General features: G+C 47.2%; 9 protein-coding genes across 9 annotated transcripts; 5 read left to right on the top strand and 4 right to left on the bottom strand.

The window, feature by feature from the left end:
• Positions 1–229: 229 nt before the first annotated feature.
• MCYG_01095 (conserved hypothetical protein) lies at positions 230–4,621 on the top strand (the record flags this gene model as incomplete). Its single annotated transcript, XM_002850945.1, has 6 exons — positions 230–1,460; positions 1,519–2,786; positions 2,850–2,975; positions 3,033–3,238; positions 3,305–3,600; positions 3,675–4,621. The coding sequence occupies 6 exons, from the start codon at positions 230–232 to the stop codon at positions 4,619–4,621; spliced, it is 4,074 nt and encodes a 1,357-aa protein (XP_002850991.1).
• Positions 4,622–5,473: 852 nt separating this feature from the next.
• MCYG_01094 (thioredoxin reductase) lies at positions 5,474–6,649 on the top strand (the record flags this gene model as incomplete). Its single annotated transcript, XM_002850944.1, has 3 exons — positions 5,474–5,495; positions 5,563–6,462; positions 6,531–6,649. 3 exons carry the CDS (start codon positions 5,474–5,476, stop codon positions 6,647–6,649), a joined length of 1,041 nt encoding a protein of 346 aa, XP_002850990.1.
• Positions 6,650–7,172: 523 nt separating this feature from the next.
• On the bottom strand, positions 7,173–10,472 carry MCYG_01093 (flowering locus D; the record flags this gene model as incomplete). The annotated part of the gene is made up of 1 exon (XM_002850943.1): positions 7,173–10,472. One exon carries the CDS (start codon positions 10,470–10,472, stop codon positions 7,173–7,175), a length of 3,300 nt encoding a protein of 1,099 aa, XP_002850989.1.
• Positions 10,473–10,763: 291 nt separating this feature from the next.
• Positions 10,764–11,962, bottom strand: MCYG_01092 (conserved hypothetical protein; the record flags this gene model as incomplete). Its single annotated transcript, XM_002850942.1, has 2 exons — positions 10,764–11,088; positions 11,151–11,962. The coding sequence occupies 2 exons, from the start codon at positions 11,960–11,962 to the stop codon at positions 10,764–10,766; spliced, it is 1,137 nt and encodes a 378-aa protein (XP_002850988.1).
• A 1,747-nt stretch (positions 11,963–13,709) lies between these two features.
• MCYG_01091 (conserved hypothetical protein) lies at positions 13,710–15,312 on the top strand (the record flags this gene model as incomplete). Its single annotated transcript, XM_002850941.1, has 6 exons — positions 13,710–13,843; positions 13,933–14,222; positions 14,432–14,550; positions 14,624–14,973; positions 15,170–15,210; positions 15,275–15,312. The coding sequence occupies 6 exons, from the start codon at positions 13,710–13,712 to the stop codon at positions 15,310–15,312; spliced, it is 972 nt and encodes a 323-aa protein (XP_002850987.1).
• A 2,734-nt stretch (positions 15,313–18,046) lies between these two features.
• MCYG_01090 (carbohydrate-binding protein) lies at positions 18,047–19,385 on the top strand (the record flags this gene model as incomplete). The annotated part of the gene is made up of 2 exons (XM_002850940.1): positions 18,047–18,066; positions 18,272–19,385. 2 exons carry the CDS (start codon positions 18,047–18,049, stop codon positions 19,383–19,385), a joined length of 1,134 nt encoding a protein of 377 aa, XP_002850986.1.
• Positions 19,386–21,431: 2,046 nt separating this feature from the next.
• Positions 21,432–21,713, top strand: MCYG_01089 (conserved hypothetical protein; the record flags this gene model as incomplete). The annotated part of the gene is made up of 1 exon (XM_002850939.1): positions 21,432–21,713. One exon carries the CDS (start codon positions 21,432–21,434, stop codon positions 21,711–21,713), a length of 282 nt encoding a protein of 93 aa, XP_002850985.1.
• A 797-nt stretch (positions 21,714–22,510) lies between these two features.
• On the bottom strand, positions 22,511–23,844 carry MCYG_01088 (conserved hypothetical protein; the record flags this gene model as incomplete). The annotated part of the gene is made up of 3 exons (XM_002850938.1): positions 22,511–22,929; positions 22,989–23,214; positions 23,281–23,844. The coding sequence occupies 3 exons, from the start codon at positions 23,842–23,844 to the stop codon at positions 22,511–22,513; spliced, it is 1,209 nt and encodes a 402-aa protein (XP_002850984.1).
• Positions 23,845–24,406: 562 nt separating this feature from the next.
• On the bottom strand, positions 24,407–27,052 carry MCYG_01087 (conserved hypothetical protein; the record flags this gene model as incomplete). Its single annotated transcript, XM_002850937.1, has 3 exons — positions 24,407–26,167; positions 26,228–26,662; positions 26,741–27,052. 3 exons carry the CDS (start codon positions 27,050–27,052, stop codon positions 24,407–24,409), a joined length of 2,508 nt encoding a protein of 835 aa, XP_002850983.1.
• Positions 27,053–27,972: the final 920 nt, after the last annotated feature.

Below are 27,972 nucleotides of genomic sequence, written 5' to 3'. Positions count from 1 at the left end.
TATTCTATGCCAGACGAGGTGGCTCATTACCCACTTGAGAGTTTCTGTTTTTGAGAATTGCATATAGACTAACTCGCTTGACTATCAGTTACAGTCCGCCTACCTACCTTTCTAGTGCTATTCCAAATTATCGAAAGTATTTACTTTTTTATCTTAAAACAATGGTTGTTGGGCCATTGAATTGAGATTTATTCTAAATTTACTATATCCTACCGCTACTCACCGCACAATGCCTTCTCGAAGACCATCGGTGTCGCAGCCGCTTGTTGAACCCCATCACTACCACCCAGGGCATAAAAGGAATGGAATGATGCATAAAAATGGTTATCCAGATCAAACACGGGCTCAAGATGATTATGATATGCCAGTTGGCTCTCGAGTTCAACCTCTCCAAGTGACTTTGCAGGATGAGGATGAGCTCCGTTCATTTGCACACCATGCTAAAGAACGCGGACAAGAGGAATTGCCATACGACTCAGCTTCACTCAATGGAGCACAAGACACATCTATGAATGCGCCTATGAGCCCCACTAGTGCATACCAGAAAACAAACCCACAATCACCGACGGCACAGCAAAATCAAGCATCGCCAAATATGAATTCACCCCCTCTGTCACAACCGGGTGCCGATGCATCGCCTACCGCATGCCAGAGCGCACAGAAGGCCTCAAGACAAAAGAAGGCTGCAAAGGAATGGGCACCGGCACGGTCACCACTGAAGAAACTGGAACTTACGTTGAACGATATAAGCAAGGAAGAAAAACGTGCGAGGGTAGAAGAGGCTGAAATGCTACTGAGAGAAGCTCGTGCAGGTCGCCATGGCCGTACTGTCAGCCGCGATGCTGGTGGTAAACCTCATCTTGCTCCAGACAGCGCTAGAAATAAGGAGAATGCGCGGAGGCCAACAAGCCTTGAAGAAGCTGGGTTGCTGAGAAGTCTGAGTACTAAGCAGAAGGACAAACTTCGTGAGAGTGCTCAGATGGAATTGAAAAAACCGGCTCTAGACCAGGATTTTGATGATGATGGTGATGAAAGGAGTGGGTTCCGGTATGAGAGGGCTCCTCCACCAATGGGTTACGATTCTCCCTACAATTACAATGAACGTGCGCAATTCGCGGCCCCGTCGTCAAAAAGCCAGCAAATACAGCGGCCCAGACAGCTATTCGATCCTGTTGATGAACCAAACATGAGAGCAATAGAACTGGAAACATCTCCTCAAACCGAAGATCCAAAGAATGGCCAACGAAAAGAAAAGCATGCATCTGTATCATTTGCGGTTCCTCCACCTACCCCTCCGCCAGTGTCTGAATGGAAAACCGCAGTCATCGGCCGTTTATGTCTGGCTGATTTCGACCTTCGCCTGCCCGAGATGGAGCGGGACTGGAGAGGCCGGGGAGGTAGGGGACCTAGACATGCCCATAGAGGCATTGATAGCGGCCTGCCGCGAGTCTCACTTAAGAGTAAGTTGCCTGGATGCTAGTATTCTCTACTTATTAATTGCTAACTGGCCTGTTAAAGAAAACACACCATTCAACCCACCCCTATACCTAAAGTGTGGGCCTCTACTTCGATTTACAGGCACAACTAAGGAAACAGTACACCTACTAAGCGGGCCTTGTGAGCGAGAGATTTGGCGAGGGTCTATCATGATTGTTACCCAGGATTCAGCCTCATTCTATGATACCCCACCAACTCTAAGGATATTCTCACAGCCAAAAGAATTGCTTCCTCCCCCACCATCTAATGTTCCTAGTGACCATGAGTCACCCCTTGCGCCGGAGTATGTTGATCCCATAGCTGGCCTAGGGAAAGTAGGGAGAAATGGTAACTTGCTCTATGTCAAACCTGTTGATCATATAGAGGAAGGCCTAGATCTTTGCTACGACGAAACTGAGGAAGGGCTATTCGAACGCTCTCCTAGCCAAATTGATTACGGCTCTAATCGTCGTGTGTCCATACCACCAGATACAAGGATCCAAGGAATTGACGGAGAAATGGTTGGGAAATACAAAGTTGTCAAAGCTAGCCGAATATATATCGACCCTGGCAGAGACGTGACGTTCTGGCGATTTAGCCTGGAAATTGAACTTGGAGACAAGCAAGAACATGTCGCATACCGTATTAACAACGGCTCTGTGGTAGGCTTCTGGGTACCAGCAAGGGGCCAGGCAATGAACATTCTATACCATACCGGAAATGGTTTTAGTATGTCTGTCGATACAGATAAATACAGTGGGCCTGATCCAATGTGGAGAGATGCCCTCAATGCTCATCAAACACGTCCGTTCCATGTTATGATTGGGGGTGGATCACAGATCAACAATAACCCCATTACCGTTGAAGCTGACCATTTCCGAAAATGGCTTGAGATGAAAGGGAAAAATGAGAAGTATGAGTATCCTTTGAACCTGGACATCAAAGGGGAACTGGAGGAATTTTACCTAGAGAATTATGCTACTTGGTTTTCTCAGGGCCTGTTCGGCATGGCAAATTCCCAGATCCCGATGGTCAATATGTGGGACGATAACGATATTATCGGTGGGTATGGCTCGTTTACGGATGAATTGATGAAATCCCCAGTTTTTTCGGGACTGGGAAATGTTGCGTTCAAGTATTATTTACTCTACCAACATCAGACTGCGGTTGAGGAGACGGAGTTGCACGAACCAAGCTGGCTTCTTGGATCAGCTGAAGGACCATATATCCGACAAAAAAGCAGAAATCTGCTCATGAACCTGGGCGAAAGGATAGCCCTTTTGGCAATTGATTGCCGCACTGAACGATCTGTATGGACTACCCGTCGTTTGATTTTATATTTATAACACGCCATCGCTAACTCGACGATTTAGAAAATGGATATTATGATTGACGAAAGTTATGACTTGATCTGGGACCGATGCCATCAACAGATCGTAAAGGGTGAAGTTAAGCATTTGCTAGTGCTGGTTGGAGTTCCGGTTGCATTCCCGAGACTTGTAAGAACCGCCTCACTCTCCACCTACCAACATAATATGCTAATGTTAGTAAAATAGTCTTTAATTGAGGGAGTTCTCAAGGGCCCTGCGAAGGCACTTGGACGGAATGGTGTCTTCCGCAACCCGAGTATGAAGATCGAAAATACATCTGAGAAGATGGATGATCAGTGGACCGCAAAGCAACATAAACTCGAACGGAAATGGTTGATAGAAGATTTGCAAGAACTCGCAGCCGAGAAGTCCATGAGAGTAACCATACTGGGGTATGTATCGCCTGACTTTTCACCACATGTCGTAAATTTATATGCTAAAGCGTCGTTGTTTTATAGAGGTGGAGCCAATTTGGCAGCGGTTGGGCAGTTTTATTCTGACCCCAACTTACACATCCCTAAGGACAAGGACTACAGGTACATGCCTAACGTAATAGCTTCGCCCATAGTCGATGCACCTCTTTCAGAAATAATGACCGATACCCTCAACAAACGCAACAAGGTGCACACCTTGGATTTAAAGACTGTCGAGGACATGCGGGCAATGTTTCTACATGATGTTGAAGGGCGGCCACGAAATAACAAGCGACTTTTACCTCGAAGAAACTGGTGTTCTATCAGAGAATACACTCCAGGTATGTTGTCTATATATGGCAGTGAAAAGAAGCAACTTCTTAAAAGTATATTGTGACTAACGGGCCGTCGATAGGATTTACTCCTCCCTCTACACCCCCGGCCGAACCCACTTCCCCAGGCTCTCCAGCATCTTCTGCCGATATGCGTCCAGGAAGGCTAGGGAGAACATTGTCTATGTCCCGTGGGGACAAACCACCCAATGGGCTCATGCGGCGGTTATCTCTTCGGGGCCAACGCCCGCAAATAAGTCACCCCATCCCGAAAGATCAATTTACCCAGCGTATGAGCTATGATGAACCGCGGCTACGAGGAGATGGAAACCATTACCAGCAGCGGACACAGAGCGACGCCAACATATCAAGGGACCCTACTCATCACGACGGTGACGGCGACAGTTCATCGCTGCCTAACAAATTTGTTCGACGCCGCACCGATCTGAGCCTTCGAGAGATCAAGCAGGCAGCAAAGGGCGGTCCAGACCTCCACCACTTTATTAATATAGAAGGCAGTTTACATATCACGTTTAATTGTGAGGTTAAGCCCCGAGACCCGGCCGGGATCACTACGCCATATCACGTTCTTATCCCGACGCTATCGTTCGATGGAGAGTTCGAACCAAGCATTGAAGCTGAGAAGAAGCAATGGTGGAAACTAAGGAACCGTAAGAACAACAGTGTGGCACAAATCGATGGCCCTGAGCCAGAGGTTACAAAAGCCGATGAGGAGCAGGTCGAGAACGAGGACCACCGCGACTACGGCCCGAATCCGGGGGAACGCAGACATGGGTACTATGATGATGACGATATCATCAGCGGCTCTCCCCGCCACGTCCAACATGGCCACAGTCGACCAGGCGAGCTGCCAGCGTCCCCGAGAATGCTCCCTCAGCCGCCACAGACTCAGACCAAACATCATTACTTCAACGCTGCTGCCATGAACCCGGCTAATGACGGTGAGCATGGATATGACGGGATCGATGCATATCGTCCGAGGAAGAAGAAATGGCTGGGGATTCTTTGAAATCCGGTGTGATCGCCTGCGGTTCTAGACAGGCACATTTGGCAGCGAGGGTTACTCAGCAGAGATCTCGCCAGCCCGGGTAGAAGATAAGGGAAGAGGAACGGGGGGGGCAACCTTTCTATCTTAGCATGTTTCGTCCTCGTTTTAGTTTTCGATGAGAGCGTTCACCGTTTAAGATCTTCGACCAATACTAATGCCTTTTGAAAATAAGGAAATTTGGCAGACGTCGATTGGCAACTCGCATCGGCCCGTCGCACCCTATCTCGCATTCCCGAGGCCCCCATTGGCCCTATACGGCTAAACAAGAACGATAAACACCTCCCCCTTCTGCCTCCATGCTGGCGACTCCATCCTTTCTCAGCCCCTTAAAACATGAAGCATATCACGTGACTGCGAGAATATCCGAATCTTATTTTTTTTCGCCTTGATTGGTAATTTAGAACGTTCGAATTTACTAACGACGGAAGAAAACGAAGCAAGCGAAAGGCTTCGAACACTTTGAACTTCGCCTTTTACGAACTATCAGATGTCTGGCTGGCGGTCAGCAAGTGGCTCCCCTGCTCGTCCTGACACTCTCTGCCTGCGTCCAGATTGCCTCTCGCCGTCCCCACAGCGCAAACCCTGCGGCCGCCGCTTCTTCGTCTTCGTCCCTCTGCTGGAACAGCAACCTTTAAAAACACCACCGCCACCCTGTTTCCCTCATTCTTTCGCAGATTCCCCTTCACCTCAGTCCAATCAAGCGTTGGACTCTCTTTGGCCGCCGTAGCATCCGTCCAGCAACGAACCACCACCTCGTCAAGCCCCGTCCTCCCACACCCTTCTTCCGCTTTCAAAAGTCCCATATCAAACAGAATGGCTCACTCAAAGGTTGTCAGTAAGTAGACTGCCTGGCTGTTTTTTCTCCAATTGCCATGTTAGAAGCTGACTCCTTGGATGGCAAGTCATCGGCTCCGGCCCCGCTGCTCACACCGCCGCCATCTACCTCTCCAGAGCCGAGTTGAAGCCGGTCATGTACGAGGGTATGCTTGCCGGTGGCACTGCAGCTGGTGGCCAACTCACCACCACCACCGAAGTTGAGAACTTCCCCGGCTTCCCGGCTGGTATTACCGGCCCGGACTTGATGGACAACATGCGCAAGCAATCCATCAGATTCGGAACCGAGATCATTACCGAAACCATCACCCGAGTCGACCTCTCCAGCCGTCCATTCAAGATATGGAAGGAATATGCCGATGGTCCCAATGATGATCCCACTTGCACCGCCGATGCTATCATAATGGCCACCGGCGCCAACGCCAAGCGACTCAACCTCCCCGGAGAGGAGAAGTACTGGCAGAACGGTGTCAGCGCCTGCGCTGTATGCGACGGTGCTGTCCCAATCTTCCGTAACAAGCCACTCTTCGTCATCGGTGGTGGTGACTCTGCAGCCGAGGAGGCCATGTTCTTGACCAAGTACGGCAGCAGCGTCACCGTTCTCGTCCGCAAGGATCACCTCAGAGCCTCCAAGACCATGGCTACCCGCCTTCTCAACCACGCCAAGCTGGAGGTCAAGTTCAACACTGTTGCCACCGAGATTACCGGTGAGGAAGCTGACGGTGGCTTGATGACCCACTTGAAGATCAAGAACGTTGTTACCGGCGCTGAGGAAGTCGTTCCCGCCAGCGGCCTTTTCTACGCCGTTGGTCACGAGCCCGCCACCAAGATCGTCAAGGACCAACTCGAAACTGATTCGGAGGGATACATTGCTACCAGACCCGGCACAAGCTTCACCAGCGTACCCGGTGTATTCGCTGCCGGTGACGTCCAGGACAAGCGATACCGACAGGCCATTACCAGTGCGGGTACGTATTTTCTCCTATTAAACAGCTTTTTCCAATAACATAACTGACCGCTTTTTTTCAAATTATAGGATCTGGCTGTATTGCCGCTCTTGAAGCTGAGAAGTACATCTCCGAACTCGAGAGTGAAGGGGAGCCTGCTGCTGCTCACGAGGCCGCTATTAAAGAAGATACCAACCCCCAGCTTTAAATGTGCCTTTAATGCGTTGAAGCTTGATGACATGATTGCATTGATACATTTCGTTTAGATTCCTAGATATCCCTGTTCTTCATAGACAGAACCTTGTTTTATTTTCCAAATCTTGCATTACAAATCAATACGGAAAACACGTCAAGTAAAAAGTTGTTAATCGATGGCCATTAATTGCTAGTCATTCTTCAGTAAAGCGGATAATGGTACATATTTTCTGCAGCCGTCAATGCCACTATTTATGAATAAATGCTTGGGAAATAAACAATAAACTCGTAATGTACATACACTTGATCATATAAATCAGACGCTCCGCCCATGTCCATATTCCCCGTCGAAGGTTCAGGCTTACAACTCCTATACTATGTATGTCCTCCTAGCGGTAACAAAACTCCCATAATGCTGACTGGAAGGGCAAGAAAGAAATCCAGAGAAAGAGAGGAAGAAGGGAAAAAAGCCAGAACAGACAGCAAAAAGAGAAAAAGAAAGAAAAGCTGCATATCTCTCTCCCCACAGTCATTCATCATGACCTCCTAATCTTCTGTCTGCCGTCTTGTATCCCGTTTGCAGGATAACTGTCTCTCATGTTCTTAACGAAGGTCTCAAAAGGATTCTCCGCACACCATCTGTCCTTGACCTCGTATGTCTTCCGCTCCCACTCTAGAATCCGATCTTTCCACTTTGCAAAGTCTTCTTCGTTCGTCTTTCGATGAACCTCTATCTGATCTAGATACGGCTTCTTGATCTCCTCGCTAGCATCACGCCACATTTGGCCAAGGGCTTGCCGGATTTCGTCCCGAGGAGCCTTTGCACCTTCTTTTCCGGTAGCCTTGACTTTGGCATTGTCGCATTCGGTTTTGCAGATGTACCAGTAGTCCTTCTGGTATAGAAGGAAAGGGTTCAGGGCAAGTTTACGTGGTCGAGGTTCTGCAGGGCCGAGTTCAGATATAATGGCTGCCCACATAGCTTCATCGTACGCTTTCCGTAGGACATCTTCAGATGCTGGTGCTGTTGGGGAAGAGGGCGATGCTTGAGATGACATAGCCTTACGTTTCTTCTGCGGGGAGGCAGAGGGTGGCGTTGTTGGGCTTGAAGCATTATTTGATGCTTTGTTCCTTGCAGGCACAAGAGGGGATGGAATCTCGATTGGACCGAGGAAGGAGTCAATGACCTCGCTTGCAACGCGTAACCCTGAAAGATAGGCTCCGTGGACAGTTGCTGGATGGGTTCCGCATGTGGCCTCACCTGCGAAATATAGATCGCCGATAGGTTTTGCCATGGTATCGTAATCACCTGGTAGTGCATCGGCGGCGACATAGGAGTAACTTCCTTGGGAAAACCTGTCTTGCCCCCATCTTGTGACGATAGTCTCGAGGGGATCAGGAACCGTCTTGTCTTTGAAAATATTTCTTAATTGTGTCGTTACTCCATCAATAATCTCGGCATCAGACAATGTTTCGGCCCTATGAGCTGATTCTCCAGCCATTAGAGCAATAAGCATAGGTAATCCGCAGGTCGCAAGACAGTTCCAGAAGAGGTAGAACTGCCCACGATTTGCACGGTAGTCGTCCTGGGACATGCTATTTTCAACCGTGGGCTCCCTTAAAAGACCAAACATGTCCCTCTGAACATCCCAGAAGGGCTCTTCAAAGACAAGAATCACTTTGTTCAAGAGCCCGAAGCCAAGACGTTTAATCGCATTGGTTTTCCACTCTGGAAGAGGTGGGTTGAAGCTAATGGAAGATTGTTTCAGTACACCAAGTGGTGCGGTTAATACCACCTTATCAGCGTAAATAGTTTCTCCATCCTCACATTCAACTCGAGTTTTCTCGTTCGAGGTTGAGTCCGCGTTATAACATATTTTGGAAACGACCTTTTTTGTGCGAACGTCTAATTTTGATGGGAGTGACCATAGGCCTCGTGGCAACTGCTGATACCCACCAACAACCTGAGCATGCTCTCCTTCAAACTCATTACCCATATCTTGGTCCCAGCCTGAGAGACTGAGTTTCCCGACACTCGCAGCATTTGCATACTCGAGGTTAGCGAAATGCCAGTTTAGCAATCTCATATCCTTTGGTCTGAGCTCAAGAAGTCTCTGGTACTGATTTATGGCATCATCCATCACAGCGCCTAGATTTTGCGTATTCGATATGTTCGCGATTCCATCAAGGTGCAATGAATCGGCAGTGGAAACATTGTCTCTTAGCTTCCAGCCCATAGCTTGACAGGTAACTGCTGCGGAATGTTCCTCTGTAGGCTGAAGATCAGAAAGAGCGGGCCCAACTACCGGTTTGATATCTGTTGTCTTGTGTCCGACACCTCGCCGGAGCCTGGCAGCTGGTAGTAGGGTACCCGTGGTCCCAGAAGCGGCAGCATCTTCGTATTCTCTTATTGTTATTCCATCATCAGCGGATGTGTCTCGACCAGAGTTGATTAGCTCTTTATCTCCTTCTGCGGTTGGCGTGACAACCGCCTTATGACGGTATGTTCCCGACCTATCCAGGATATCATTATATAATTTTTCTGCCATCGAATCTTTTACCTCATCGACTGCAGTCCCGTCTGTGTCATAGATGGTTGAAATATCACGGAGTAGATGGCAACGCAGGGCAAGCTGAGCACGTATAATCGGATCTAAGGGGTTACCATGGTCAAATCCAACAATGATGTGCGCTCCCATTTCTGCTGTAGGGCGAAGTCCCTGAGGTAATTTATTTGTTTCTAAACTCCGTAGAGGATGAGAGTATATCCTGCCGCCTATTCGTTTCCGGGCCTCAAGGATGATTATTTTGGGGGCTAGCGAGCTGCTATAATAATGTTGAAAAAGCCCTTGTAGCTGTCTGGCACATCCTAATCCAGCCATTCCAGCCCCTACTATCACAATTGTAGGACCATCTTTTCGACGCCCGCGCTTCTGGAGGGATGGAGATTTAGGTATATCAACACAGCCGAAATTTATATACCCATTTCGGACGAGCCAATTATAGGCTATCGAAGCAAGAGGCATCCATCGACAATCCTTTGCACAGCCCAGCGCCTCATCTTCGGTGACGCTGAGCATAGGATTGCGTGACCATAGACGTAAGATACCATTCCGAATATTGAGGTATGCGGTGACATGTAGATGGCATAAGTGGTCCTGCAACAGCTCCTGTTCGCCTTTGTGGAGTGCATATGGGTTTAACCTAGAGACGTAAGCAGATTCTACACATTGCTGCCCATATACGGACGATGGGGTGCGCGCAGGTATCGATGACCTCGGCTTAACCCTGCTTGATAGAGTAGCGTAGTCCGTCGTCCCGTTGTCAGGGCGTATATAAGAGGCTGGTGCAGTTGATTTCAGTTGCCTATATGATGCTGAAGGGGAGGCAGGAGGTAATGTTGACGTTACAGATGTCGACGCCGTGGATCCGTTTGGAGGCGCATATTGGCCATCTCCTAGCTTGGTTTCCCTCGATAGGTCACTAAGACCAGAAGAGCTGGCTAATGATGGAGGAAATGAAGACGGCAACGACGACAAGGACAGCGACGAAGACTTGCTGTCGGATGCATTCGACTCCTGGCTGTCTGCCTGTGCTCCAGGGGCGAGAACAGCTGGAAGGGCGCTGGCTTTAATCTCCTCTGATACAGGTGGCAATGCGGCCACCGACATTATTTCCATGCTGTCTGTAGGCTCAATTAACATAGCCTTATCCTGCATTCTCACAGCATGATCCTGAACATGCAGGGCGTCGTCCATGATATCAGGAAGAGACGGTCGTTGGTGTTTTTTGAGACGAAGTAGGAAGTTTTTGGACTTTGCGGAAAAAAAGGTGGACATCGTTGTGAGAACTCTATTTTTTGCGGTTCAAACATTGTTCACCAAAAAAATACAACTTCTTCAGCCTTTTACTATTGAAAAAGATAATCGTCAACGTGTATGTGTATATGATGGAATACTGTTCCATGCAGTAGTTATTATTTACGTATGCTTGTCCAGTAAAAATATCCGAACCGTCTAACAATAACTCCCTATCGAATCTATACACCTTGGCCAAAACCATCACATGAATAACATAACATGCACCTACAAAATATCAACGTCATGGCGAGTTGAGGAGACCATGGATGTCTATCTCGAGTCCACATGCCGATGTAGCTTATATGTCTCATCTTTATCGTCTCCATCACCGTCAGCAAAGATATCAGACTCGTTATCCGTAAAATCATGATAACCGGGGTCGAGGACGACATGATCGTCATCAATATCGAGGGCTACATCATCGTCAAAGCCAACTGCCTCTTCCTCATCCCTTACACGGATATTCGACGCCGAGGTAGCGTTGGGATCATCGACAAACCCATCTGGCGAGCCCGTGGTTGGCCGGTTATTGGATGTTGGACCACGAATGTTAGCACGCTCCTCAGCCTCCAGTTGTTTTGCGCGGGCAAGGGTGCTGGTAACAGAGGGGTATTCAGTACCAATTGAAACATTATGAAGGGGGATAAGTCGACGTACCGTTTGTAAATGTACCACCCTGTAAAAACTCCTGCTGCCACACTTACGAGGATGCTAATGATGTTGACTGCCTTGGAGCCGGCACTCATCTCTCCCCCGTCCTCTGACAGGATTCTCAGTCTACTTCCAATAAATGTTGGAACAAGAAACTTCGGGGAGATTATTGCCGTTGCAAGCCCATACATGAGCGGACGAACGGTTGGAAAAGTCGAAACCGCACCGTTACATAGTGAATATGGTAACGGACATAATCTGATCATGCATAAAAGCTTTAACCCGTCGTATTTAAGGGTCAATGACAGCGCAGCGAACCGTTTGTCGTGCTTCATGAGCCTTTGGACAAACTTGGATAGAAGGGTACGTGAGACATAAAAGGAGCATGTAGACCCAATAACGGTAGCGGATGCATATATTGCCCATCTAGAGAGAAAATCAATAAGGAACTTCCAGTATATCGCGGAATAAACGTACCCCTTCCAGACACCGAAGATGAAACCAGACACCGTCCCAACTGTCGACCATCCAACCATCGGAGGAAAGGACATCAAAAATGTACAAATCCATAATATAAAGTATGCAAGCGGCGCATTCTCCCAGTCTTTGGCAACAGGTCCCAACCATGCGAATATCTGCCCCGTAACAGCCATGAAGCCTAGTCCAAGGGCGATCACACCCAGTCCGGCAAAAACCGAGCCTATCTTCTGCAATATCGTCATCTTTCCAAACGTCTCCGATACTCGTTGATATGATCGCCCGATCCGATCGATTGCTCGATCACGGAAGCCCGCTGGATCTGATGTGGCGGACGGCATCGCGAATATAGAACTCCGTCTATTTCGGCTCAAACCCGTGTGCGGTCGACTCCATGGTGGATGTACAGGTTCCAGCGAAGGCGAAGGCGAGGATGAAGACAGTCCATCTGCCATAAGAGGTGCCGCAAGGGACTCCGGTGTCGAGCTACGGGCTGCAGACATAATACTTGTGGTAGCAATCGAGCCGGCAGCTTCGGGTGAGCCAGGGAGACAGGCGATCCGAGGAGAAGATAAATAATCTCGCTTCAGCGCATCATTCCCCGTGTGACGCGTACTTCTGTATCGCCAGCTTGTCGCCAGAGTCGCCAGTGTTGAGGTGAAGGAAGCAATTCGTATCAGCAGGTTCAGGCTCAGCCCCAGGATCTTTCGCCGCTGCCTGGTATATCCCAAACCAGGGCAAAAGACGTCGAGCTTGAAACACAGAAACGCAGCTTTTGACAGCTTCTGAACGATTCTTCTTTTTTTCTGGATTCCACGAAAGAAACCGACGGCTTCAGTCTTTTTCTCTTTTCTTTCGAATCACCCAAAAGCAATATTCGAGGCTTGTGAGATCTTTCGAAACTGTTCAAGTTTCCGCACGCTATGTGATGATCAGCCTTGGCATGCTATACAGCAGTTCAAGCAAGTTGGAATCTTTTATATTTTACGAAGACGAAGGATATGGAGGAGAGAAACTGACCATGTTTGTTGTCGCTGGTGGATGGATGGCATTTCTCGCAAGGTGAGCTCTGATGTAGTGGTTATTTTGGCACAATCGACTGACAAGTTGACCATGAACAAGCTATCACTGTTAACCAAGTCGAAGACTGTTATATCTACTGTGAGGACTGGAATATCAGCTTCTAGACGTGTCGCTGTCTGATATATACTCTCTTCGACCTCTCTACTCCCTCTACGTTGACGGTCAACAGAAACTACCATCACGAAGCTCATCAAAAGGTGGCCTACAACATCCGACAAATGTGATACGTGACTCTCAATTGATACACATTATTCTAGTCGACCACTAGGCAATATCGTTGTCGGGACTACTCTAAGGTTACAATGCTTCATTTCTCACCGAAGAATTGGAGTAACCTAGATCACGCCCAAGCTAGCCTCTAGAACCGTCTGCATCAATCCACAAACCTGGAGTGTGCTCATAAAACCATCTACCCTGCCTGGGTGAGATGGTGCGAAGAGGATGGAGTTCATAGTGCTGGGGTAGAGATAGCCTTACCGACACTGAATCCAGGATCTCAACGAGAATAGACCGAGAGTAACGATACACTATTGATGCATAAATAGGGCACAGTGTCTCTATGCAAGATATGTGGATCCGTACAGGAATTCGTTATTGGTTGAATCTCTGGCATCTAATTGGCTTAGTGGCTTGGTATTCTGACTAAGCTTACCACACCAAATATCACCACGTCCACCATCTACGTCCACCAACAAGCTCACCAACGAGCCATCATTGAGCTCACCAACGAACCACCGAACGAACTATCGAACCACCACCGAACTGACCATTTAGCTATTTTCACTCTGACATATATTTAGATAGTTTACTAGCTATGGGAGAAAGCTTGCTGGCGACCTATCCAACCTAGTAGTATTAAATGTACTTTATTATCTCAGTGGTTATTGGAATATTGGATCGAATAAGGCAGACATCGATTGATATATTGATCAATAAGCTCTGTTGTCGATTCCAGTGCTTTGAAGAACTTTCAAACTCGTCTAATCCATCGCTCACTCTCTTGAGATGCCTCGTTCTATCTATGATCTCTTGGCTAAGGGGCACAAGATTCTAATTAACGGCAGACAAGGCCAATACCAGGTCGTAAAAGCACTCAAAAGAAATGTCTTTCAGGCTTTGACCGTCGGGTCAAATTCACCGTACGCTTTATCTTTTTCTCATACCTCCCTCGGCTTTTATATCTAATATAAAACTACTTATACTGACTACATATTAATCGGAGAGAAAGAGTGATCATCAAAACGGAGGGAGTTGATCCTGTCATATACCAGACCGAGGCCAACTGCTATAGCTACCGCTGTGTCGCCGAATCGCCCTACATAAGAGCGATGCACGAGGTTGTTGACAATGATATGGATCGATGTATGGTTTTTGAGTACCTGGACACTGATCTGTGGTCATTGAGGGCGAGGGCACAGGAACTTGGGCAGCCTTTTTTAAAGGCTGTCGCAACATCTATCCTCGAGGCTGTGAACACATTCTCAGATATGGATGGGCATTTCACCGCCTTGCATACAGGTATATATGGACAGCATACATAAACTATTACAACTCGTATAAACTAATATCAATCTGACAGATATTAACCCTAATAACGTCCTGGTTTCTAAGGCAGACTCACCAAAACCAATAGTCAAACTCGCCGATCTTGGAGCAAGTATGTTGTGATTGATTGGTCGAGGGGGCTCATTATACAAACTATCTACTTACCCTTATCTTTCTATTAGTTATACCTTCTGAGGGTTTTGACGACTTCCGATTACAGGGTGCTGAAATTCGAGCGCCAGAGATTTGGAAGGGAATGTTGCCCAGGCCGCATTGCCAGGTGTGGTCTGTTGGTGTGACTGTACGTTCCACAGATTTGTTGATATTATCCCTGGTGTCCCACCCGCTGCTACCGCTAACCTTCATATACGTAGTTAACACACTTTTGTACCAATCGAGTCGTATTTGGGAACTGGGACCAGGATTGCCGTGTCCAGGAGTTTCCCCTTGAAGTGAACAAGTCTGCTTGGGCAATTGGCAAGATCATCAAACTCATTGGATTGCTTGAACGTGATGAAGACCCTAAATACCGGCTCGAATTTGATCTGGCGGAGCTTTTTGTAAAGCAGGGGCTTATTAAAGTTGGATCCCTTGAAGAAGAGCTCGCCAAAGTCAATGCTCCTAAAGGTTGTGTTGATTTTATCTACCATCTTCTAACTATCGACGATAAACGACGGCCAACAGCAGCGCAAGCACTACAACATCCCTGGCTCCAGAACTTAGAGTGAGTATTGCTGATCATGCGAACTCTTAGCCACGGCGGACAACGTGCTGGCCATCGATAAAGGTCTAGCAAACAAGCATCCCGATACCCCGACTGCTCCCACCCAATAAATCCCAAGACTGTTGTATTGAACCCCCTTTGTATTTGTACAGACTTCCCTATGCCCATTCATGTACTTACTGCCTTTTGAAGCCAGACGATGTACCATTCTGAAAGGGTCTGAGAAGCCTAAGTTCTGTGAGTGACAGAGGGCAGTGGTTCAAATGAAGAGGAAAGGAACTGTGGTATTGTTGATTTCTAGGGATGATGAGAAGACAAGAAGCGCAGCCGGCGCGCTAGGGTATGGCCTGGTTAAATATAGAATCTACCCCCTTTGCAATCACCAACTCCAAGGCGGAAACGTCGGGGCCACAGCCTCAATTTACGCGCCGGCCGTGCTGGCCTATTAGGAGGGAGACGCAGGGGTAAGAGCAGGTTGACACCCTCTCTTTGCTTCGCGGATGAATGGTCTTGCTGATTCACTTGGGCGCCTTGCTCAGAAGCGCTTTTCTGTAATATAAGAATAATATAGAGTATCTAATTCCATAATCCTTTAATTGCTATAAATAGCGTACTTTAACAACTATAAATAACATTAGCAGGTAAACTACTCCGTAGTTGGCTCGATATTACCGCCGCAAAGACGCGGTGGTTGTTGATTTATAGAGTTCAGGCTGCATCCAACTGGTATACCTAGCTATAGAAATTCGCCAACAGATCAAGGAGTAGATAACGCCAGGATAGATAGCCGCCTACTTCGATTTCAGCTATACCCGTTACACCTCCCTTTCGTTATTAGTAGCGGATTCGAGCTGTGGGACTATGTAGAAAATTTAGTCCACTTTTGAAGAGCACCTACGGGAGAGCGTTTTGGTATAAGAGCAAGTGTTTAAAACAATGATACTAACAAATGACAGCAGCAAAAGGATAATAATGATTGGTTACAGCGCTTGAAGGCAATATAACGTATATAGAGCTTGTATTGATGAGCTTGAATGAACGTAGTTACGGGATGAAGTCTCTGCTCGATATACACCTGTGGTAGCTGACTAAGCCGTACATTTGACGGATACTAACAAAAAAAGGGGCCCCGGTTTGTATAGGTCAGGTGACTTAAATTAGTCATCTGAATCCCTGGCCCAAGCTTTCCTCATATATTTTGCCAATTCTATTTACTAATAGAGTAACAAAAAACCTTGGGCGAGGAGCCAGGAATAAAAATTAGATATATATTTAATCAAGCATGTATGCCACCAGCTGGAAGAGAAGCGAGGGAAGAATAAGTGGGACGCGCCCTCCCTGATTAGGAACGGGAATTTGGTGACGCCCAGGAGTACGGAGTACTTAATGATCGTTCAGCCCTCGCTGATCATCCTGGCAACGGCAGATTGACGATGCACGCACATCGCCCACCCTCGGGGAACCAGGAACTTAACCTTCGCCTAATCTCGAACGCTTTTCTTTTCTGCACGGCTTCACAGTTGGCGCGTTTATTATATCAGATTACTATATAGGCGGCCTAGGAAATACCGGTATATATCACAACCAGGAAACACCGCCAACGATTACAAACGACACTGGGTGGTTTCCTAACTTCGCTGTGGTTGATTATGATAAATATTTTGACCATTATTAAGCCACCGATGCAAGCTGAGCCAAGGCACAGCGAATGCATCTTGCGTGAACTCCATTACCTTTTATTCCTTCACTCTCCGGGGTCTTGGAGGTGATGTGACTTTCTAGCTGGTCGTTCAAGGTTCCACCACAGCTGATGTACCCCTTCGTTAGATCCTGGCCAATATTACAATGCTGTGGCCGTGAAGTCTCCGCGGCAGGAGGAACAAATTGTCACATCGAAAGAGGGGTTGTCAGGTAGAGTTCTGATTCATTCCCGCCCATGGGTATAGAATATACGTTTACGCATCCCTGCTCTGACTTCTTTTCTGTATACTTATGTACCGGATCCTTGAATAATTATATACACTTACTTTCCATTAAGCTCGGCGTTGAGTCCAGGGAATCAAAACTAACCCGGTTTAAACAATATTAAAACAAACAATAGTATATTATCCCTCCATGCTCCGAGGACCCCAAATTGCGTACGGGGGGTTGAACAACATTTCTGATTTGATGTGCTTCGCTAAAGAATTGAAGCACAGCACGCAGTCGGCCGTTTTTTGAATAGCGGGGGAAATCATGCGTGCTCGTACAGTACGACAGATTTTGAGGACGTTGGGTAAGTGGTCCTATGCAACTGGCAACTGCAGCTCACTTAAAGGGGATATATGATGCATTGATCAATAGGTGGTTGTGCTCCTGTTTTATTCGCTTAGACGCTTGGTGAATGTGTTATCTGGGGTTGTACAGCGTCTTCTAGCATCGTAGTTCCGCGGTGTTATTGATGGGGTGCATCTATAAAATCCGGGAGGTCAGGGGGCTGGGTTTCTCGTCATTTTACCAAATTTTCAACTTCATTTGCAAGCCAAACAAGACAGCATTAGGAAGCAAGGCTCCATCATTAAGAATTGAGCTAAAATATAAACTTTCACTCGGGGAAGTGCATATCAATTTAAGGAGTCTATTTGCTTCTTCCTCGGGGTATCCAGAACCAATTCAGTAGATTTTTGAAGGACAATATATCTTTTCAGGCACCAAGTGTAACATATACCCCGAAGGTAAGTTTGGCGATCAGGTAACCGCAGGGCAAAAACGGATGTCAAAGCCTAGGCGAGTCCATTTCGGTTGTATCATGGTGCATCTATACTCTCAATACTATGTAGATATGCCCTCCCATCGGTTTTGCCGCACAGCCTGTCTCCGGCTATACATAGTATTGGGCCGGAATCAATGGCTCTGTTTGGGGATATTAAGCGAAGAAATAAAAGAGAAGAAGGTCAAACTTGCATGACGACGGCGAACCACATGATTCAGCCTATCTATATTCCAAATGTAGAAGCTCCATAGGTATCCGCTGGATAACGCGGTGACTGGCCCCGGAGTCTAAGCCCATGAAGTTTGGCTCAGAAGTAGTGAAATGAATATGGAAGTTGGAAAGTAGGACAGCCCTCCCTGTAATGAGGGAGTACAGCGGGGCTTAAATACTCAATGCCTTCCCACTCCTAACGTTATTCCTTCCTAGACCCAAAGCTCTCGATAGTTGAAAAGGGGACTATTGATACTCCAGTTGGCAAGTCTGTGTTCAATCTATTCCTTTTCCCATCTATGTTTGGAGTAAAGCCTAACGTTATTCAGGTCACAGCGGTTTATTATCCAGGGAGAGGGTATACAAGCTATCAAGAAACGCCAAAATGCGTCTTGGAAACGCCGTGGAGCATGCTCTCCCATTGCTAAACCAGATCGCTTCTTCAGCAGTATCCTGGTCATCGGGAAGAATTGACGTCTTTGGCCTTGGGACAAACAACGGCCTATACCATAAATGGTGGAATGGAGCCTGGGGCCCATCTACCACTGGTTGGGAATACCTAGGCGGCGTCTTCTCCGCCGAGCCAACTTCTGTCTCATGGGGGGAGAACCGACTCGATATCTTCGGCATCGGAACCGACAACCAGATGTACCATAAATACTGGAATGGGCAAGCCTGGGGCCCTTCACAGACTGGATACGAAGCCCTTGGCGGCGTGTTCAGCAGTGAGCCAACTGCCATTTCATGGGGAGAGAATCGTCTTGACATCTTTGGACTTGGAACTGACAACGCTTGCTATCACAAATGGTGGAATGGACAAGCCTGGGGACCTTCCCAGACCGGCTGGGAAAATCTCGGTGGAGTGTTCGTCAGCAAACCTGCCGCTGTCTCATGGGGAAACAACCGAATCGATCTATTTGGACTTGGAACTGATAACCAAATGTACCACAAATGGTGGGATGGCTCTAGATGGGGACCTTCAACTTCAGGTTGGGAGGCGCTTGGGGGTGTTTTCAATAGCTACCCTGTCGCAGTCTCCTGGTCCGAGAACCGTCTTGACATCTTCGGCGTCGGCACGAACAACGCACTCTTCCACAAATGGTGGAACGGCCAGACCTGGGGGCCCTCTAAATTAGGATGGGAAGATCTTGGAGGTGTCTTGAGCAGCCCTCCATCTGCTGTTGCTTGGGATGCGAACCGTCTAGATATTTTTGCTACTGGTACTGATAACCAAATGTATCACAAATGGTGGGATGGCTCACGCTGGGGTGGATGGGAAGCTCTTGGTGGAGTTTTCAGCAGTGGTCCAACTACATGCTCGTGGGGAAGCAACCGCCTTGATATCTTTGGGCTTGGAACCGATAATGCGATGTACCACAAGTCCTGGAGTGGGCGATGGAATCCATCGCCAACTGGTTGGGAGAATCTTGGAGGCGTTTTCAACCATTAGCCAACAGAAGGCATTTCCATTCGACACTATCCCATTTCCCTTTGATGCATTATGCTTGTTGGCGAATCCCCCCCTTGTTGGTCATAATATGGTCACACTCTTTTCCATTCAGCCCATTGTTATCAAAGAGTTCTTCCCATCCACACTCTCTTTCCAAGCATGGTTATCAGCAGTATATATGAAGTTAAGCCATAGCAATAATATGATGGGATCTAACAGTTCTCAACGAGTCAATATCAAAAGGAATCCATTACATATCGATGAAGGTTCAACTGGAGTTGTTTTGATCAGATGACAAATTTTAAATTTCGGCCCGCAATTAGTTACATAACTAACATTACGTGGAAAGAGGCTTTTATCATCGTTATGTAATAAACCTTAAATTTTCAACCTCGAAAGTCGAACAACAGAAAACGTATTGGAGAGTTCTACTTCTCTCCGTTGAGCCAGGAGTACCATATATCTAGCACATTCTCTGGTTCAGCGTTCGCTACTATTTCCAAGGCTTCCTTAAAAATTATGTGCTGATCCCAAGTCTAATCAGCGCGGATTCTAGTACTTACATTTACGACATCCTCGGCTTATTCCAAATCAGCTTTCAAGCAGGTATAACTAATGCAGATCTGATCCTTCTCCCCTGAAACTGGCAAGTACATGAGTTGCTTGACCACCAACAGGCCTTTTGAGAGCAATCCCCTGGTAGCAAATTCGGGCTCTATTACCACGTTCAACAATGATGGTCAGGATATAGCATCGTCTAGCTCCACCCATTCCTTCCGGTGGATATGGAGGCATATAACTACCAGACTTAGACCCGAGTCATCTGCATCTGCTCATCCAACTTACATACTATGTATGTATAAGCTCAAGGCAATTTTATCACCCACATCGGACTTTTACGACAAATAATAACAATAACTGGAAGGCTGTATGTACGCTTGATATCAAGAGATAAATAATTACCAAAGCCAAACAGAGAATCGATTCTTACACTATCAGCCAATCCTCTGGGCTAGCCTTCTCAGGCCATGATCGCCGTGGGCCCAGTCCAAAGAAATATTTCGTATGGAGATTTCTGGGGTTTACGTCTTCTGCTTAAATGGATATTCCGAGAAGATCAACAGGTAAATGACTGTCTTGGTATACACTAATTCTATGTACCTCCTACAATATTTCGAAACTTCCTTTACGTACATTCCAGGGATGTAACCAGTTTTCATCCTGTCAGAGGATTCAAACGGTCGATCTCTCACTGATTTTCAACCAATTAGCGATGGATGTACTTCTATAAGAATATACAGCGCCTTACATAGTAATGTGAGATCGTCTCACAGAATAATTTCCTTGCAAAATTATCAGTACGAATCTCATCACCACGCAAGGAACTTCACGTTAAGAAGATACCCAACCCATTTTAGACGATATTGACCCTCAAATTACGCATTGCGAAATACGGGATATGCAACTAGAGGCTCTATGAAAACAATCCTTCCAGAAACCGTGCTGATATCAAAACTTTGTCGAAGAACAGCGGTTGTCGGGATACTACAAGATAACGACAGAGGGGTTAACACCTCCAACTACTTTCTCCTGCAACCCATTCCTCTAGTCAAGCCACGTCTTCTCGGCCTTGGTTAAATTCATACAAGCTCACTGTTTTCTTTATAATGAAGCAAATACGGGCACGGGAGGAAGAATATGCCGCATTCTTAACACTATCCCGCAGCGGATGTTGGATAACAGACCCGGAAGGATGAAAAATTGAAGATTGATACCAGGGGTAATGGAATCCTTCTACATTCCTCCATCATCACTGCTGATACTGGACCTAGGCTAGCTGATTCTCTTGATTAAGGGCTGGTAGTCGGGGACAAATTGATAATCATGAGATCATAGCTACGCAGAAAAAGGTATAAATACCCTCATGTCTGCCTATAAGTCTCTCTAGAATTTCTCTATCTATATCATCCAGCTTCAGTCTATAATTACCCAACTACGAAAACTCATTCAAAAAGCCCTTTGAATCACCACTTCAAACTTGCCAACATGCAGTTCGCCAACATCTTCATTACCGCCATTGCCATGCTCACCACCTCGGCTGTGGCATGCAAATGCTTCGTCAACGGCAACCAGGACAACGCCAGAACCGAATCTTGCTGCGGTCAGCTCAGCGGTATCTTTAACAATGGAGACGACTGCGCTGCCAGCTCTATCTCTGAGCATCTCTCCAACTTCCGCAGCTGCTGCGGTGGTCAGTCCGACTGCGACTATCCCCTCGTCGGCGACGTTAAGGAATCCGACCACATCAAGACTATTGTCGCTATCTAAACATTTCACCACGACCATGCCCCTGCCTTCATATTGGGTCCGAAGCCTCCCCTCGCCCTGTTCCTCGGTCATAGTCAAACCAGCTACCCGGATCCCGATGCCTTAGCATAGGGGCTATATTAACCGTCCTCGTCATGCCAATAATTTTATACGAGCTTCGCAATTCACTCCAATGTACGGTTCATGTCATTTGAAACCCAGAATCCTCGAAATTATGTCAAGGAGGCCTATGGTTATATTGGGCACAGTGCCAATATTGATGTTACAGGATATAGACTACCATTTTCAAGCATGTCAACTTTAAGTCGTTCTTTTAGCCAAACAAGAAACATAGTCCTTCCTTGAAATAAACGAACAATCCACTAAGTAATGTGTAATAACTATCCGGTAGGTTATCCTTTATAAATAAAGAATGCATTTAGTATAGTATGCCCGTAACGGACAGAACGGACAATAAAGACAAATTCTGAGCCTCGGAGGATTGATGTACAAAACGTAAAATCCATTGAGTTAGTAATATATATTGCCGAAATGGTAGTAGCACCCGAACACTCGGTGTATATACCTATGAGTTTTGCCGAACAACGCTAGTCGACATGTGTAGATAGAAAATAAATCAAAGAGCCTCTACTATGACCTGTAATGCAGTGCTAAACCCCGTCTACCCCGTACCTAACCCATGTAAATGGGGTAGGATGCTGCGGACGACGCCAGAGCTTAGATAAGTACCACTTGAGGTCAACATGAATCCTTTGTCCACTTGCATGCATATTAGGACAATTTCTGAAACCGTATTCCTAACGATGAGCCCAACCATTGGCCACAAGTACTTGCATTTCATTTATCAGACAGAAAGATCCCGTCTCAATATTCCCGGGATCTTCCTTCTGATACTTGGATAGCCGCCTCTTGACTGTATATTCCGTAAACCATGACGTAGTGAACCAGCGCAAGACTCGGTTTTCCCATAGGCCTCCAATTATTGAAAGAGTTGATAGCCACGATATTCTCTCAGGATTAACTGTTGCGTAGGCTGGGGTGTTGTAACCGACACGCACATTGGGATTCAGCCATACCCCCATATTTTCAGACAGGGGGTTATCCGCATGAATGAGGCAGCATTCTGATCCTTCAAGATGTGATTTGGCAAGGCCATCAGAGATACCACGAAATTCCAAAGGTGGATCATTGTAAAATGGAGAAGAATCCATTGCCACTGGTTCACTTGTTAGCTGAACGATGATCAATTCACCTGCTTGGAAGTTGATCACTCACCTGCTCCATTCCAGCAGCTTTTGACAGGTACAGGCTCGCCGTACTTAATAGCACGTCGGGAGACCCGGGATCTGAAATAAGGCCAGGTTTGCATGAGTTGGTCATGGCCTTCGATGTCCCGAAGAGCGAATGTGTCGTAGAACTTGGGAGGTTTTGAAAAGTCTAGTGAACATGCTGCCGCGAAACTGCCTCCTCGAGTTGATAACAGTCTGCGAATATCTAAAGTCTAGTAGGTATTAGCAGAAATCAAAACGAAAAGAGATCGGTAAAAGAATAAAGTAGAAATTCTCACATTGAACACCACATCGTTCAAGAATAAAATCTTATCGTAAAAAATCCCTTCTTCCTTTCTTTCATATAATGGTCCCATTACCAAGTTGCGTAAGTTGGCAAGGTACGGTATCCGACGAAGTTCAGTCTGGCCAATGGGTGTTTCAACCCATCCAGTACTAGCAGGAGGCCTGCTGATTTCATCGAGATGTGTCGTGTCATTAAGGACAATTCTCCTTGGGATATCATTCTGGGCGAGCAATGCATCCAAATGGCGTAGCTGTGCCTTGGAATCATCCCAGCTTCCACTTTCCTGGAGACTGACAAAGACATTATCCCGACCGATGGCATTGACTAGTTCAACGAGAGCAGGTATCCATGCTTCCCGTAGTATGTTCCCATTATTCCAATGTATGCTGGTAATGTATATTTTCTCATCTCCGAGCAAACCAGGCTCAGAGTCGAGCTGGCGGATGAGTGCACGCTGAATCCAGAGAACTTCAACAAAGCTCCATATGGTGGCGACCACGGCGACGGCCACCGGGAACCGGCGTACTCTCCTGTAGAGGTACTTGTGTATCCACATGCTCGGAAGCTGTGAGTTACATAGGTGTTGTGCCTCCTTGTAAGGTGCGGATAAAAGTAGCACGGTGTCTCAGTGATGGTACCTTTGCTAGCTTCACATCCTCCCTTCGTTTTTATATAGCCTGGGATGTTGCAGAGTTTCAGCCGCAGTCGAGCCGCTTTGTCAGCACCTGCTGCATCTCAGTGGTTAAAAAGTTCCGGCGCAAGGCAAGGATGTGTCGGTTGTTAAATTGTTATTATGACACAAGCGTACATAGTAAGGTCGAAATCGAGGCCCAGGTCGGCCATATAAGGCGACAGGACAGAGATGACCTTAGGGTAAAGGCTTATGGAGCGCTGCTAAACATCCAGCTAGGGGCTTCCTGGCTGCCATTAATCTCAGGTAACTACAGAATATCTCTTACTTGCAGTATAAGCCGCCTTCACAGTGTTCGTCTTGATCGTCCAGCCTTAGAAAAGGCCAAATATGCAGTATATATCTAGTGTATCTGTATAAACATCTATCTATACTTGTGGCTTGGGAATATATGGTTAACATCTAGCTATCCAAAATCTAATCTATATTAAGATGCTTGTCTTTCTGGGTCCTGGAGCCTCGCCAGCTCCAGCAGCAGACGGTAGACATAGATGGTCATATCAACGGGTCTGAAGGCCTTGGAATACCAATCCCGACCATGGTCAGCAACTTCTTTAGCTCGTTTCCTCCCAGATGCAGTTGAAGTGAGATAGGAAACAAGCTCTGGGAGCTCTTCTAAGCTCTGGCTAACGGGTATGTAATGAACCCATGGCATCAGGCGCTCATCATGCCACTCCCGTAGCAAAGTCTGTTTTAACGGGGTGGATTTTGAAGCCAGCAGCTTGTAGTAACGGCCGCTAATCGCGTTGCCGTCAATATCAAACACGAGCCGAGACCGAAATGCTTTGTCCTTGTCTGCCCAGGGCTTGGAGGGGAAGTACGCGCGTTGTTCTCTGCAGTATTTTGACTTGCACTGGAATATCTTAGTAAAGGCAACGTCATATAACCTGCTGTTGAGAAATGATGACTTGACACTGCTAAGCACGCCTCCGTTTTCGCGTATATATAGATGCTTTCGTGTTTCCAGGTTCTGTGCAAGGGAGACAAATCTTTGGCGGTGGTAGTGTTTCCAGGAGTCTTGCACGGCAAAAGCACCGGTGGTAGAGCCAGCCCAGTAGAGGTTGTTGCGTTTCTTCTCCCATTCAACGTCATTTGCCTCCTCGTACTGGAACTCTGATTCGATGTAAGCGGGACTAGGGTATAATATGTCACCCATGGTAAGCGGCGAGCCTGTTGAGAGTATCGGTACTAAGCCTCCAAACAGACGAAGGGAGGTAGGGCTCATGAACAGGCCGTTCATAGTGGAATATTCGGGATGGTCACATAGGTCCATATCCTCTGTGCGATTGGTGACGAAGGAGATGCCGTATGTTTCCACCTCGTGCCTATATTGGTTCTTCTGTCGGCCCTCAAAGTGACAATACATGGTAAGTGGCTCCCAAGCCCGCTGCATTGACAGGTTGGTCAAGTTGAACTGAGGAGAGCCTTTCCCTAGACTATATGGAGGAACCATGACTCTAGGCTCATCAAGGTGATTGACAAGAAACTTGACGTCCGGAATATCTCTTGGGATGTCTTTCAATAGGGTATCAAAAAGAAGTTGGATATGCCTGTCGAAAGAGCGGCTTGGATGGTAGCATTGGGATTTGGCTTGAGAGCCATAGAATGTGCAGAGCCAGAGTTCACTGTCTGGCGTGCTATGAGCGCAGCCCATGATTCCAATAACCTCTTTACCGCTCAATCTGCGGAACGGTGAGACGGCCTGATCAATCATATCAAACTCATCGATGATGGGGGATTGGTGTGATTTGGCAAAGTTATACCACTCTTCAAACCCCGGTGGCGGTTCAATCTTGTACCGACGTAGATACTCGTCATGAGCAGCTGTGTAGTTCTGAGACTGCCGTCCGAGAAGGTTCTCAAAGTCCTCCCGACCTCTGTGAACCAGCGTCTCAACGGGATGCTGTTGGTAGTGAATAATGTGTGAAGAGTGTGCAGAGTTGATGGCAATGATGTTAGCAATATATGGGCCCAGAGAAAGCATAGAGAAGACCCAGAGTGAGGATCTGTCCGTAACCTGCTTTGGGAGCGTATGAATGGTCTGACCGAGAGCAAAGAAGGATGCTATTACATGGGATAAGGCCTTGGAGCCAGAAGACTGCATAAAGGGGCTGAGCGTAGACATGATGCCAAAAGTGCCTGCAGCGGTAGCAGTACACCAGGAAGAATACCGAGCCTGAGTGTTGTACTGTGAGCATTCAAGTAGCTAAACATATGCTAAGAAAAAAAAAATATGACAACGACATACTGTTTGAATTATGGAATACCAAGATAGAGACTTTGTGAAGCCGAGTGCTAGAGTAACTAAGATCCCACCTGTGGGAAAGCCAAACGTAGCAACCTCCACGCCCAAGAGGACGAGCAGCATAACAACAACACGCAAGGATACAGGACGAACGGCATCTTCTATATCAACATGTGGCAGGAATCTCGCCTTCCTCTCAGTCTTGGGCATGAATGTGAGGTAGACTGCCAACAGGGCGAGAACAGGGAGAGCCGACAGTCCATGTCCAGCGAAATCCCAGTCTGACAGCGTGATGGTGAAGATGACAGCAACCAGCGACGTGCCCCAGAGGGTATTGGCCAGGGGATAAAGTAACCAAGAATCAGAAGAGTCTGCTGAGGGACGGGCCGAAGAGCCAAAGTGTCGCTGAGCCACCAACAGCAAAGGTGTTAATACTGGCTACTTCCCATTAGCATCAACTTTGCATCTATATACATATACATACATGTATAGCTAACAGGTAATAGGGTAACTCACGAAGAATGCTATCAGGCCGACCTCAGCTCTGGCGAGACAGGCGGAGACGATACTCAGGGCCGCTATCCATATCGAAGCGGAAGAAGACGACCGCTGTGCCTGCGAGTAGCCCAGGCTCAAGCTCAAGGGGCCAGCCCTCGAAGACCTGCCGGCAGCGCCAGACCGTCCTGCAGCCTTGAACACTATCGGCAGCATCGACCAGCAGAGGATTTCAGAGCAGAGCTCGGCACGGTTGGTAGAGAGATGCTGGACCAGGACGCTACACAGAAGAGCTGCGCCGGTCCAGCTGGTCGCACGGCCAAGATCGTTCATCGAGTCCCCAGCCTATCATACATCTATACATTTATATATATATATCCATCTATATATACGAAGAATACATGACTGTCTAAATCTCCGACCTGAGATGAACTTTTGCTGCACAGCCACACTCACTAGCTACTCCATTCTCGGCCTAGAACATTAAAGGGGCAGAGGAGGACAGGAAGACAAAGAGAAAGATGATATCTGGTGAAAGAGATGCAGGCATCTAGATGGCTCAAAAGAGTCCGGATGCTCACTTGACTATTATTTATATTGATCTATCGTGCTGTGTTTTGCTCTTCTGGCGACGCCTTTTGCATGCAAGAAAAGTAGCAACGCCTGACTTTTGTCTATACAAGGCACATTTTCATGGTAGAAAAGACCGTAGACTGTAGATATCCCAGAGAGGGACTCGAAGAAGAGTGTATATCGCCGTTCGAGTGTGTGGTAGACGCTTGCTTGTTTTTTTCTGATGTTTATTTATCTAGTTAACTTGCAACACGCAGCATCAGCCGCATCTTCTTCATCTTCTCACCTTCACCATCTTCCGTCTTCCGCCAACCAACACTCATTCTTCGTCTGCAGGTTGACAGACAGCCTGGTTGATTCAATTCTACAGCGCGCGCCTTGGATCTCGTCAGCTCGTCCTATTGTTCCCTCAGGCTTAGCTTCAGTTGGTAGGTCAGAGCAATGCCGTGTTGCCTCTGTCACTCTGTCACATCCGCTCTCTCTCCGGGATACTCACATCCATCTTCTATCCAGGACAGCAGGAAACCCGGGTCTTTCAGCAAGCCAGAAGCTGCCTCTTCTCTCTGTCTCATAACAGCCATGTTACTGTTTCACTCGTGTTGATAGCTCGCTGTTGGTTTCCCCGGTTTCTCTCCCTCACGGGGGCTTGCGTTTCGCTGTAAACACCCCGCTCTGCGTCT

This window comes from Microsporum canis, genomic scaffold, assembly GCF_000151145.1.
Source record: "Microsporum canis CBS 113480 supercont1.1 genomic scaffold, whole genome shotgun sequence".
Lineage (NCBI taxonomy): Eukaryota > Fungi > Ascomycota > Eurotiomycetes > Onygenales > Arthrodermataceae > Microsporum > Microsporum canis.
The sequence above is the reverse complement of the archived record's forward strand: the minus strand, read 5'-3'. Positions and strand labels throughout refer to the sequence as shown.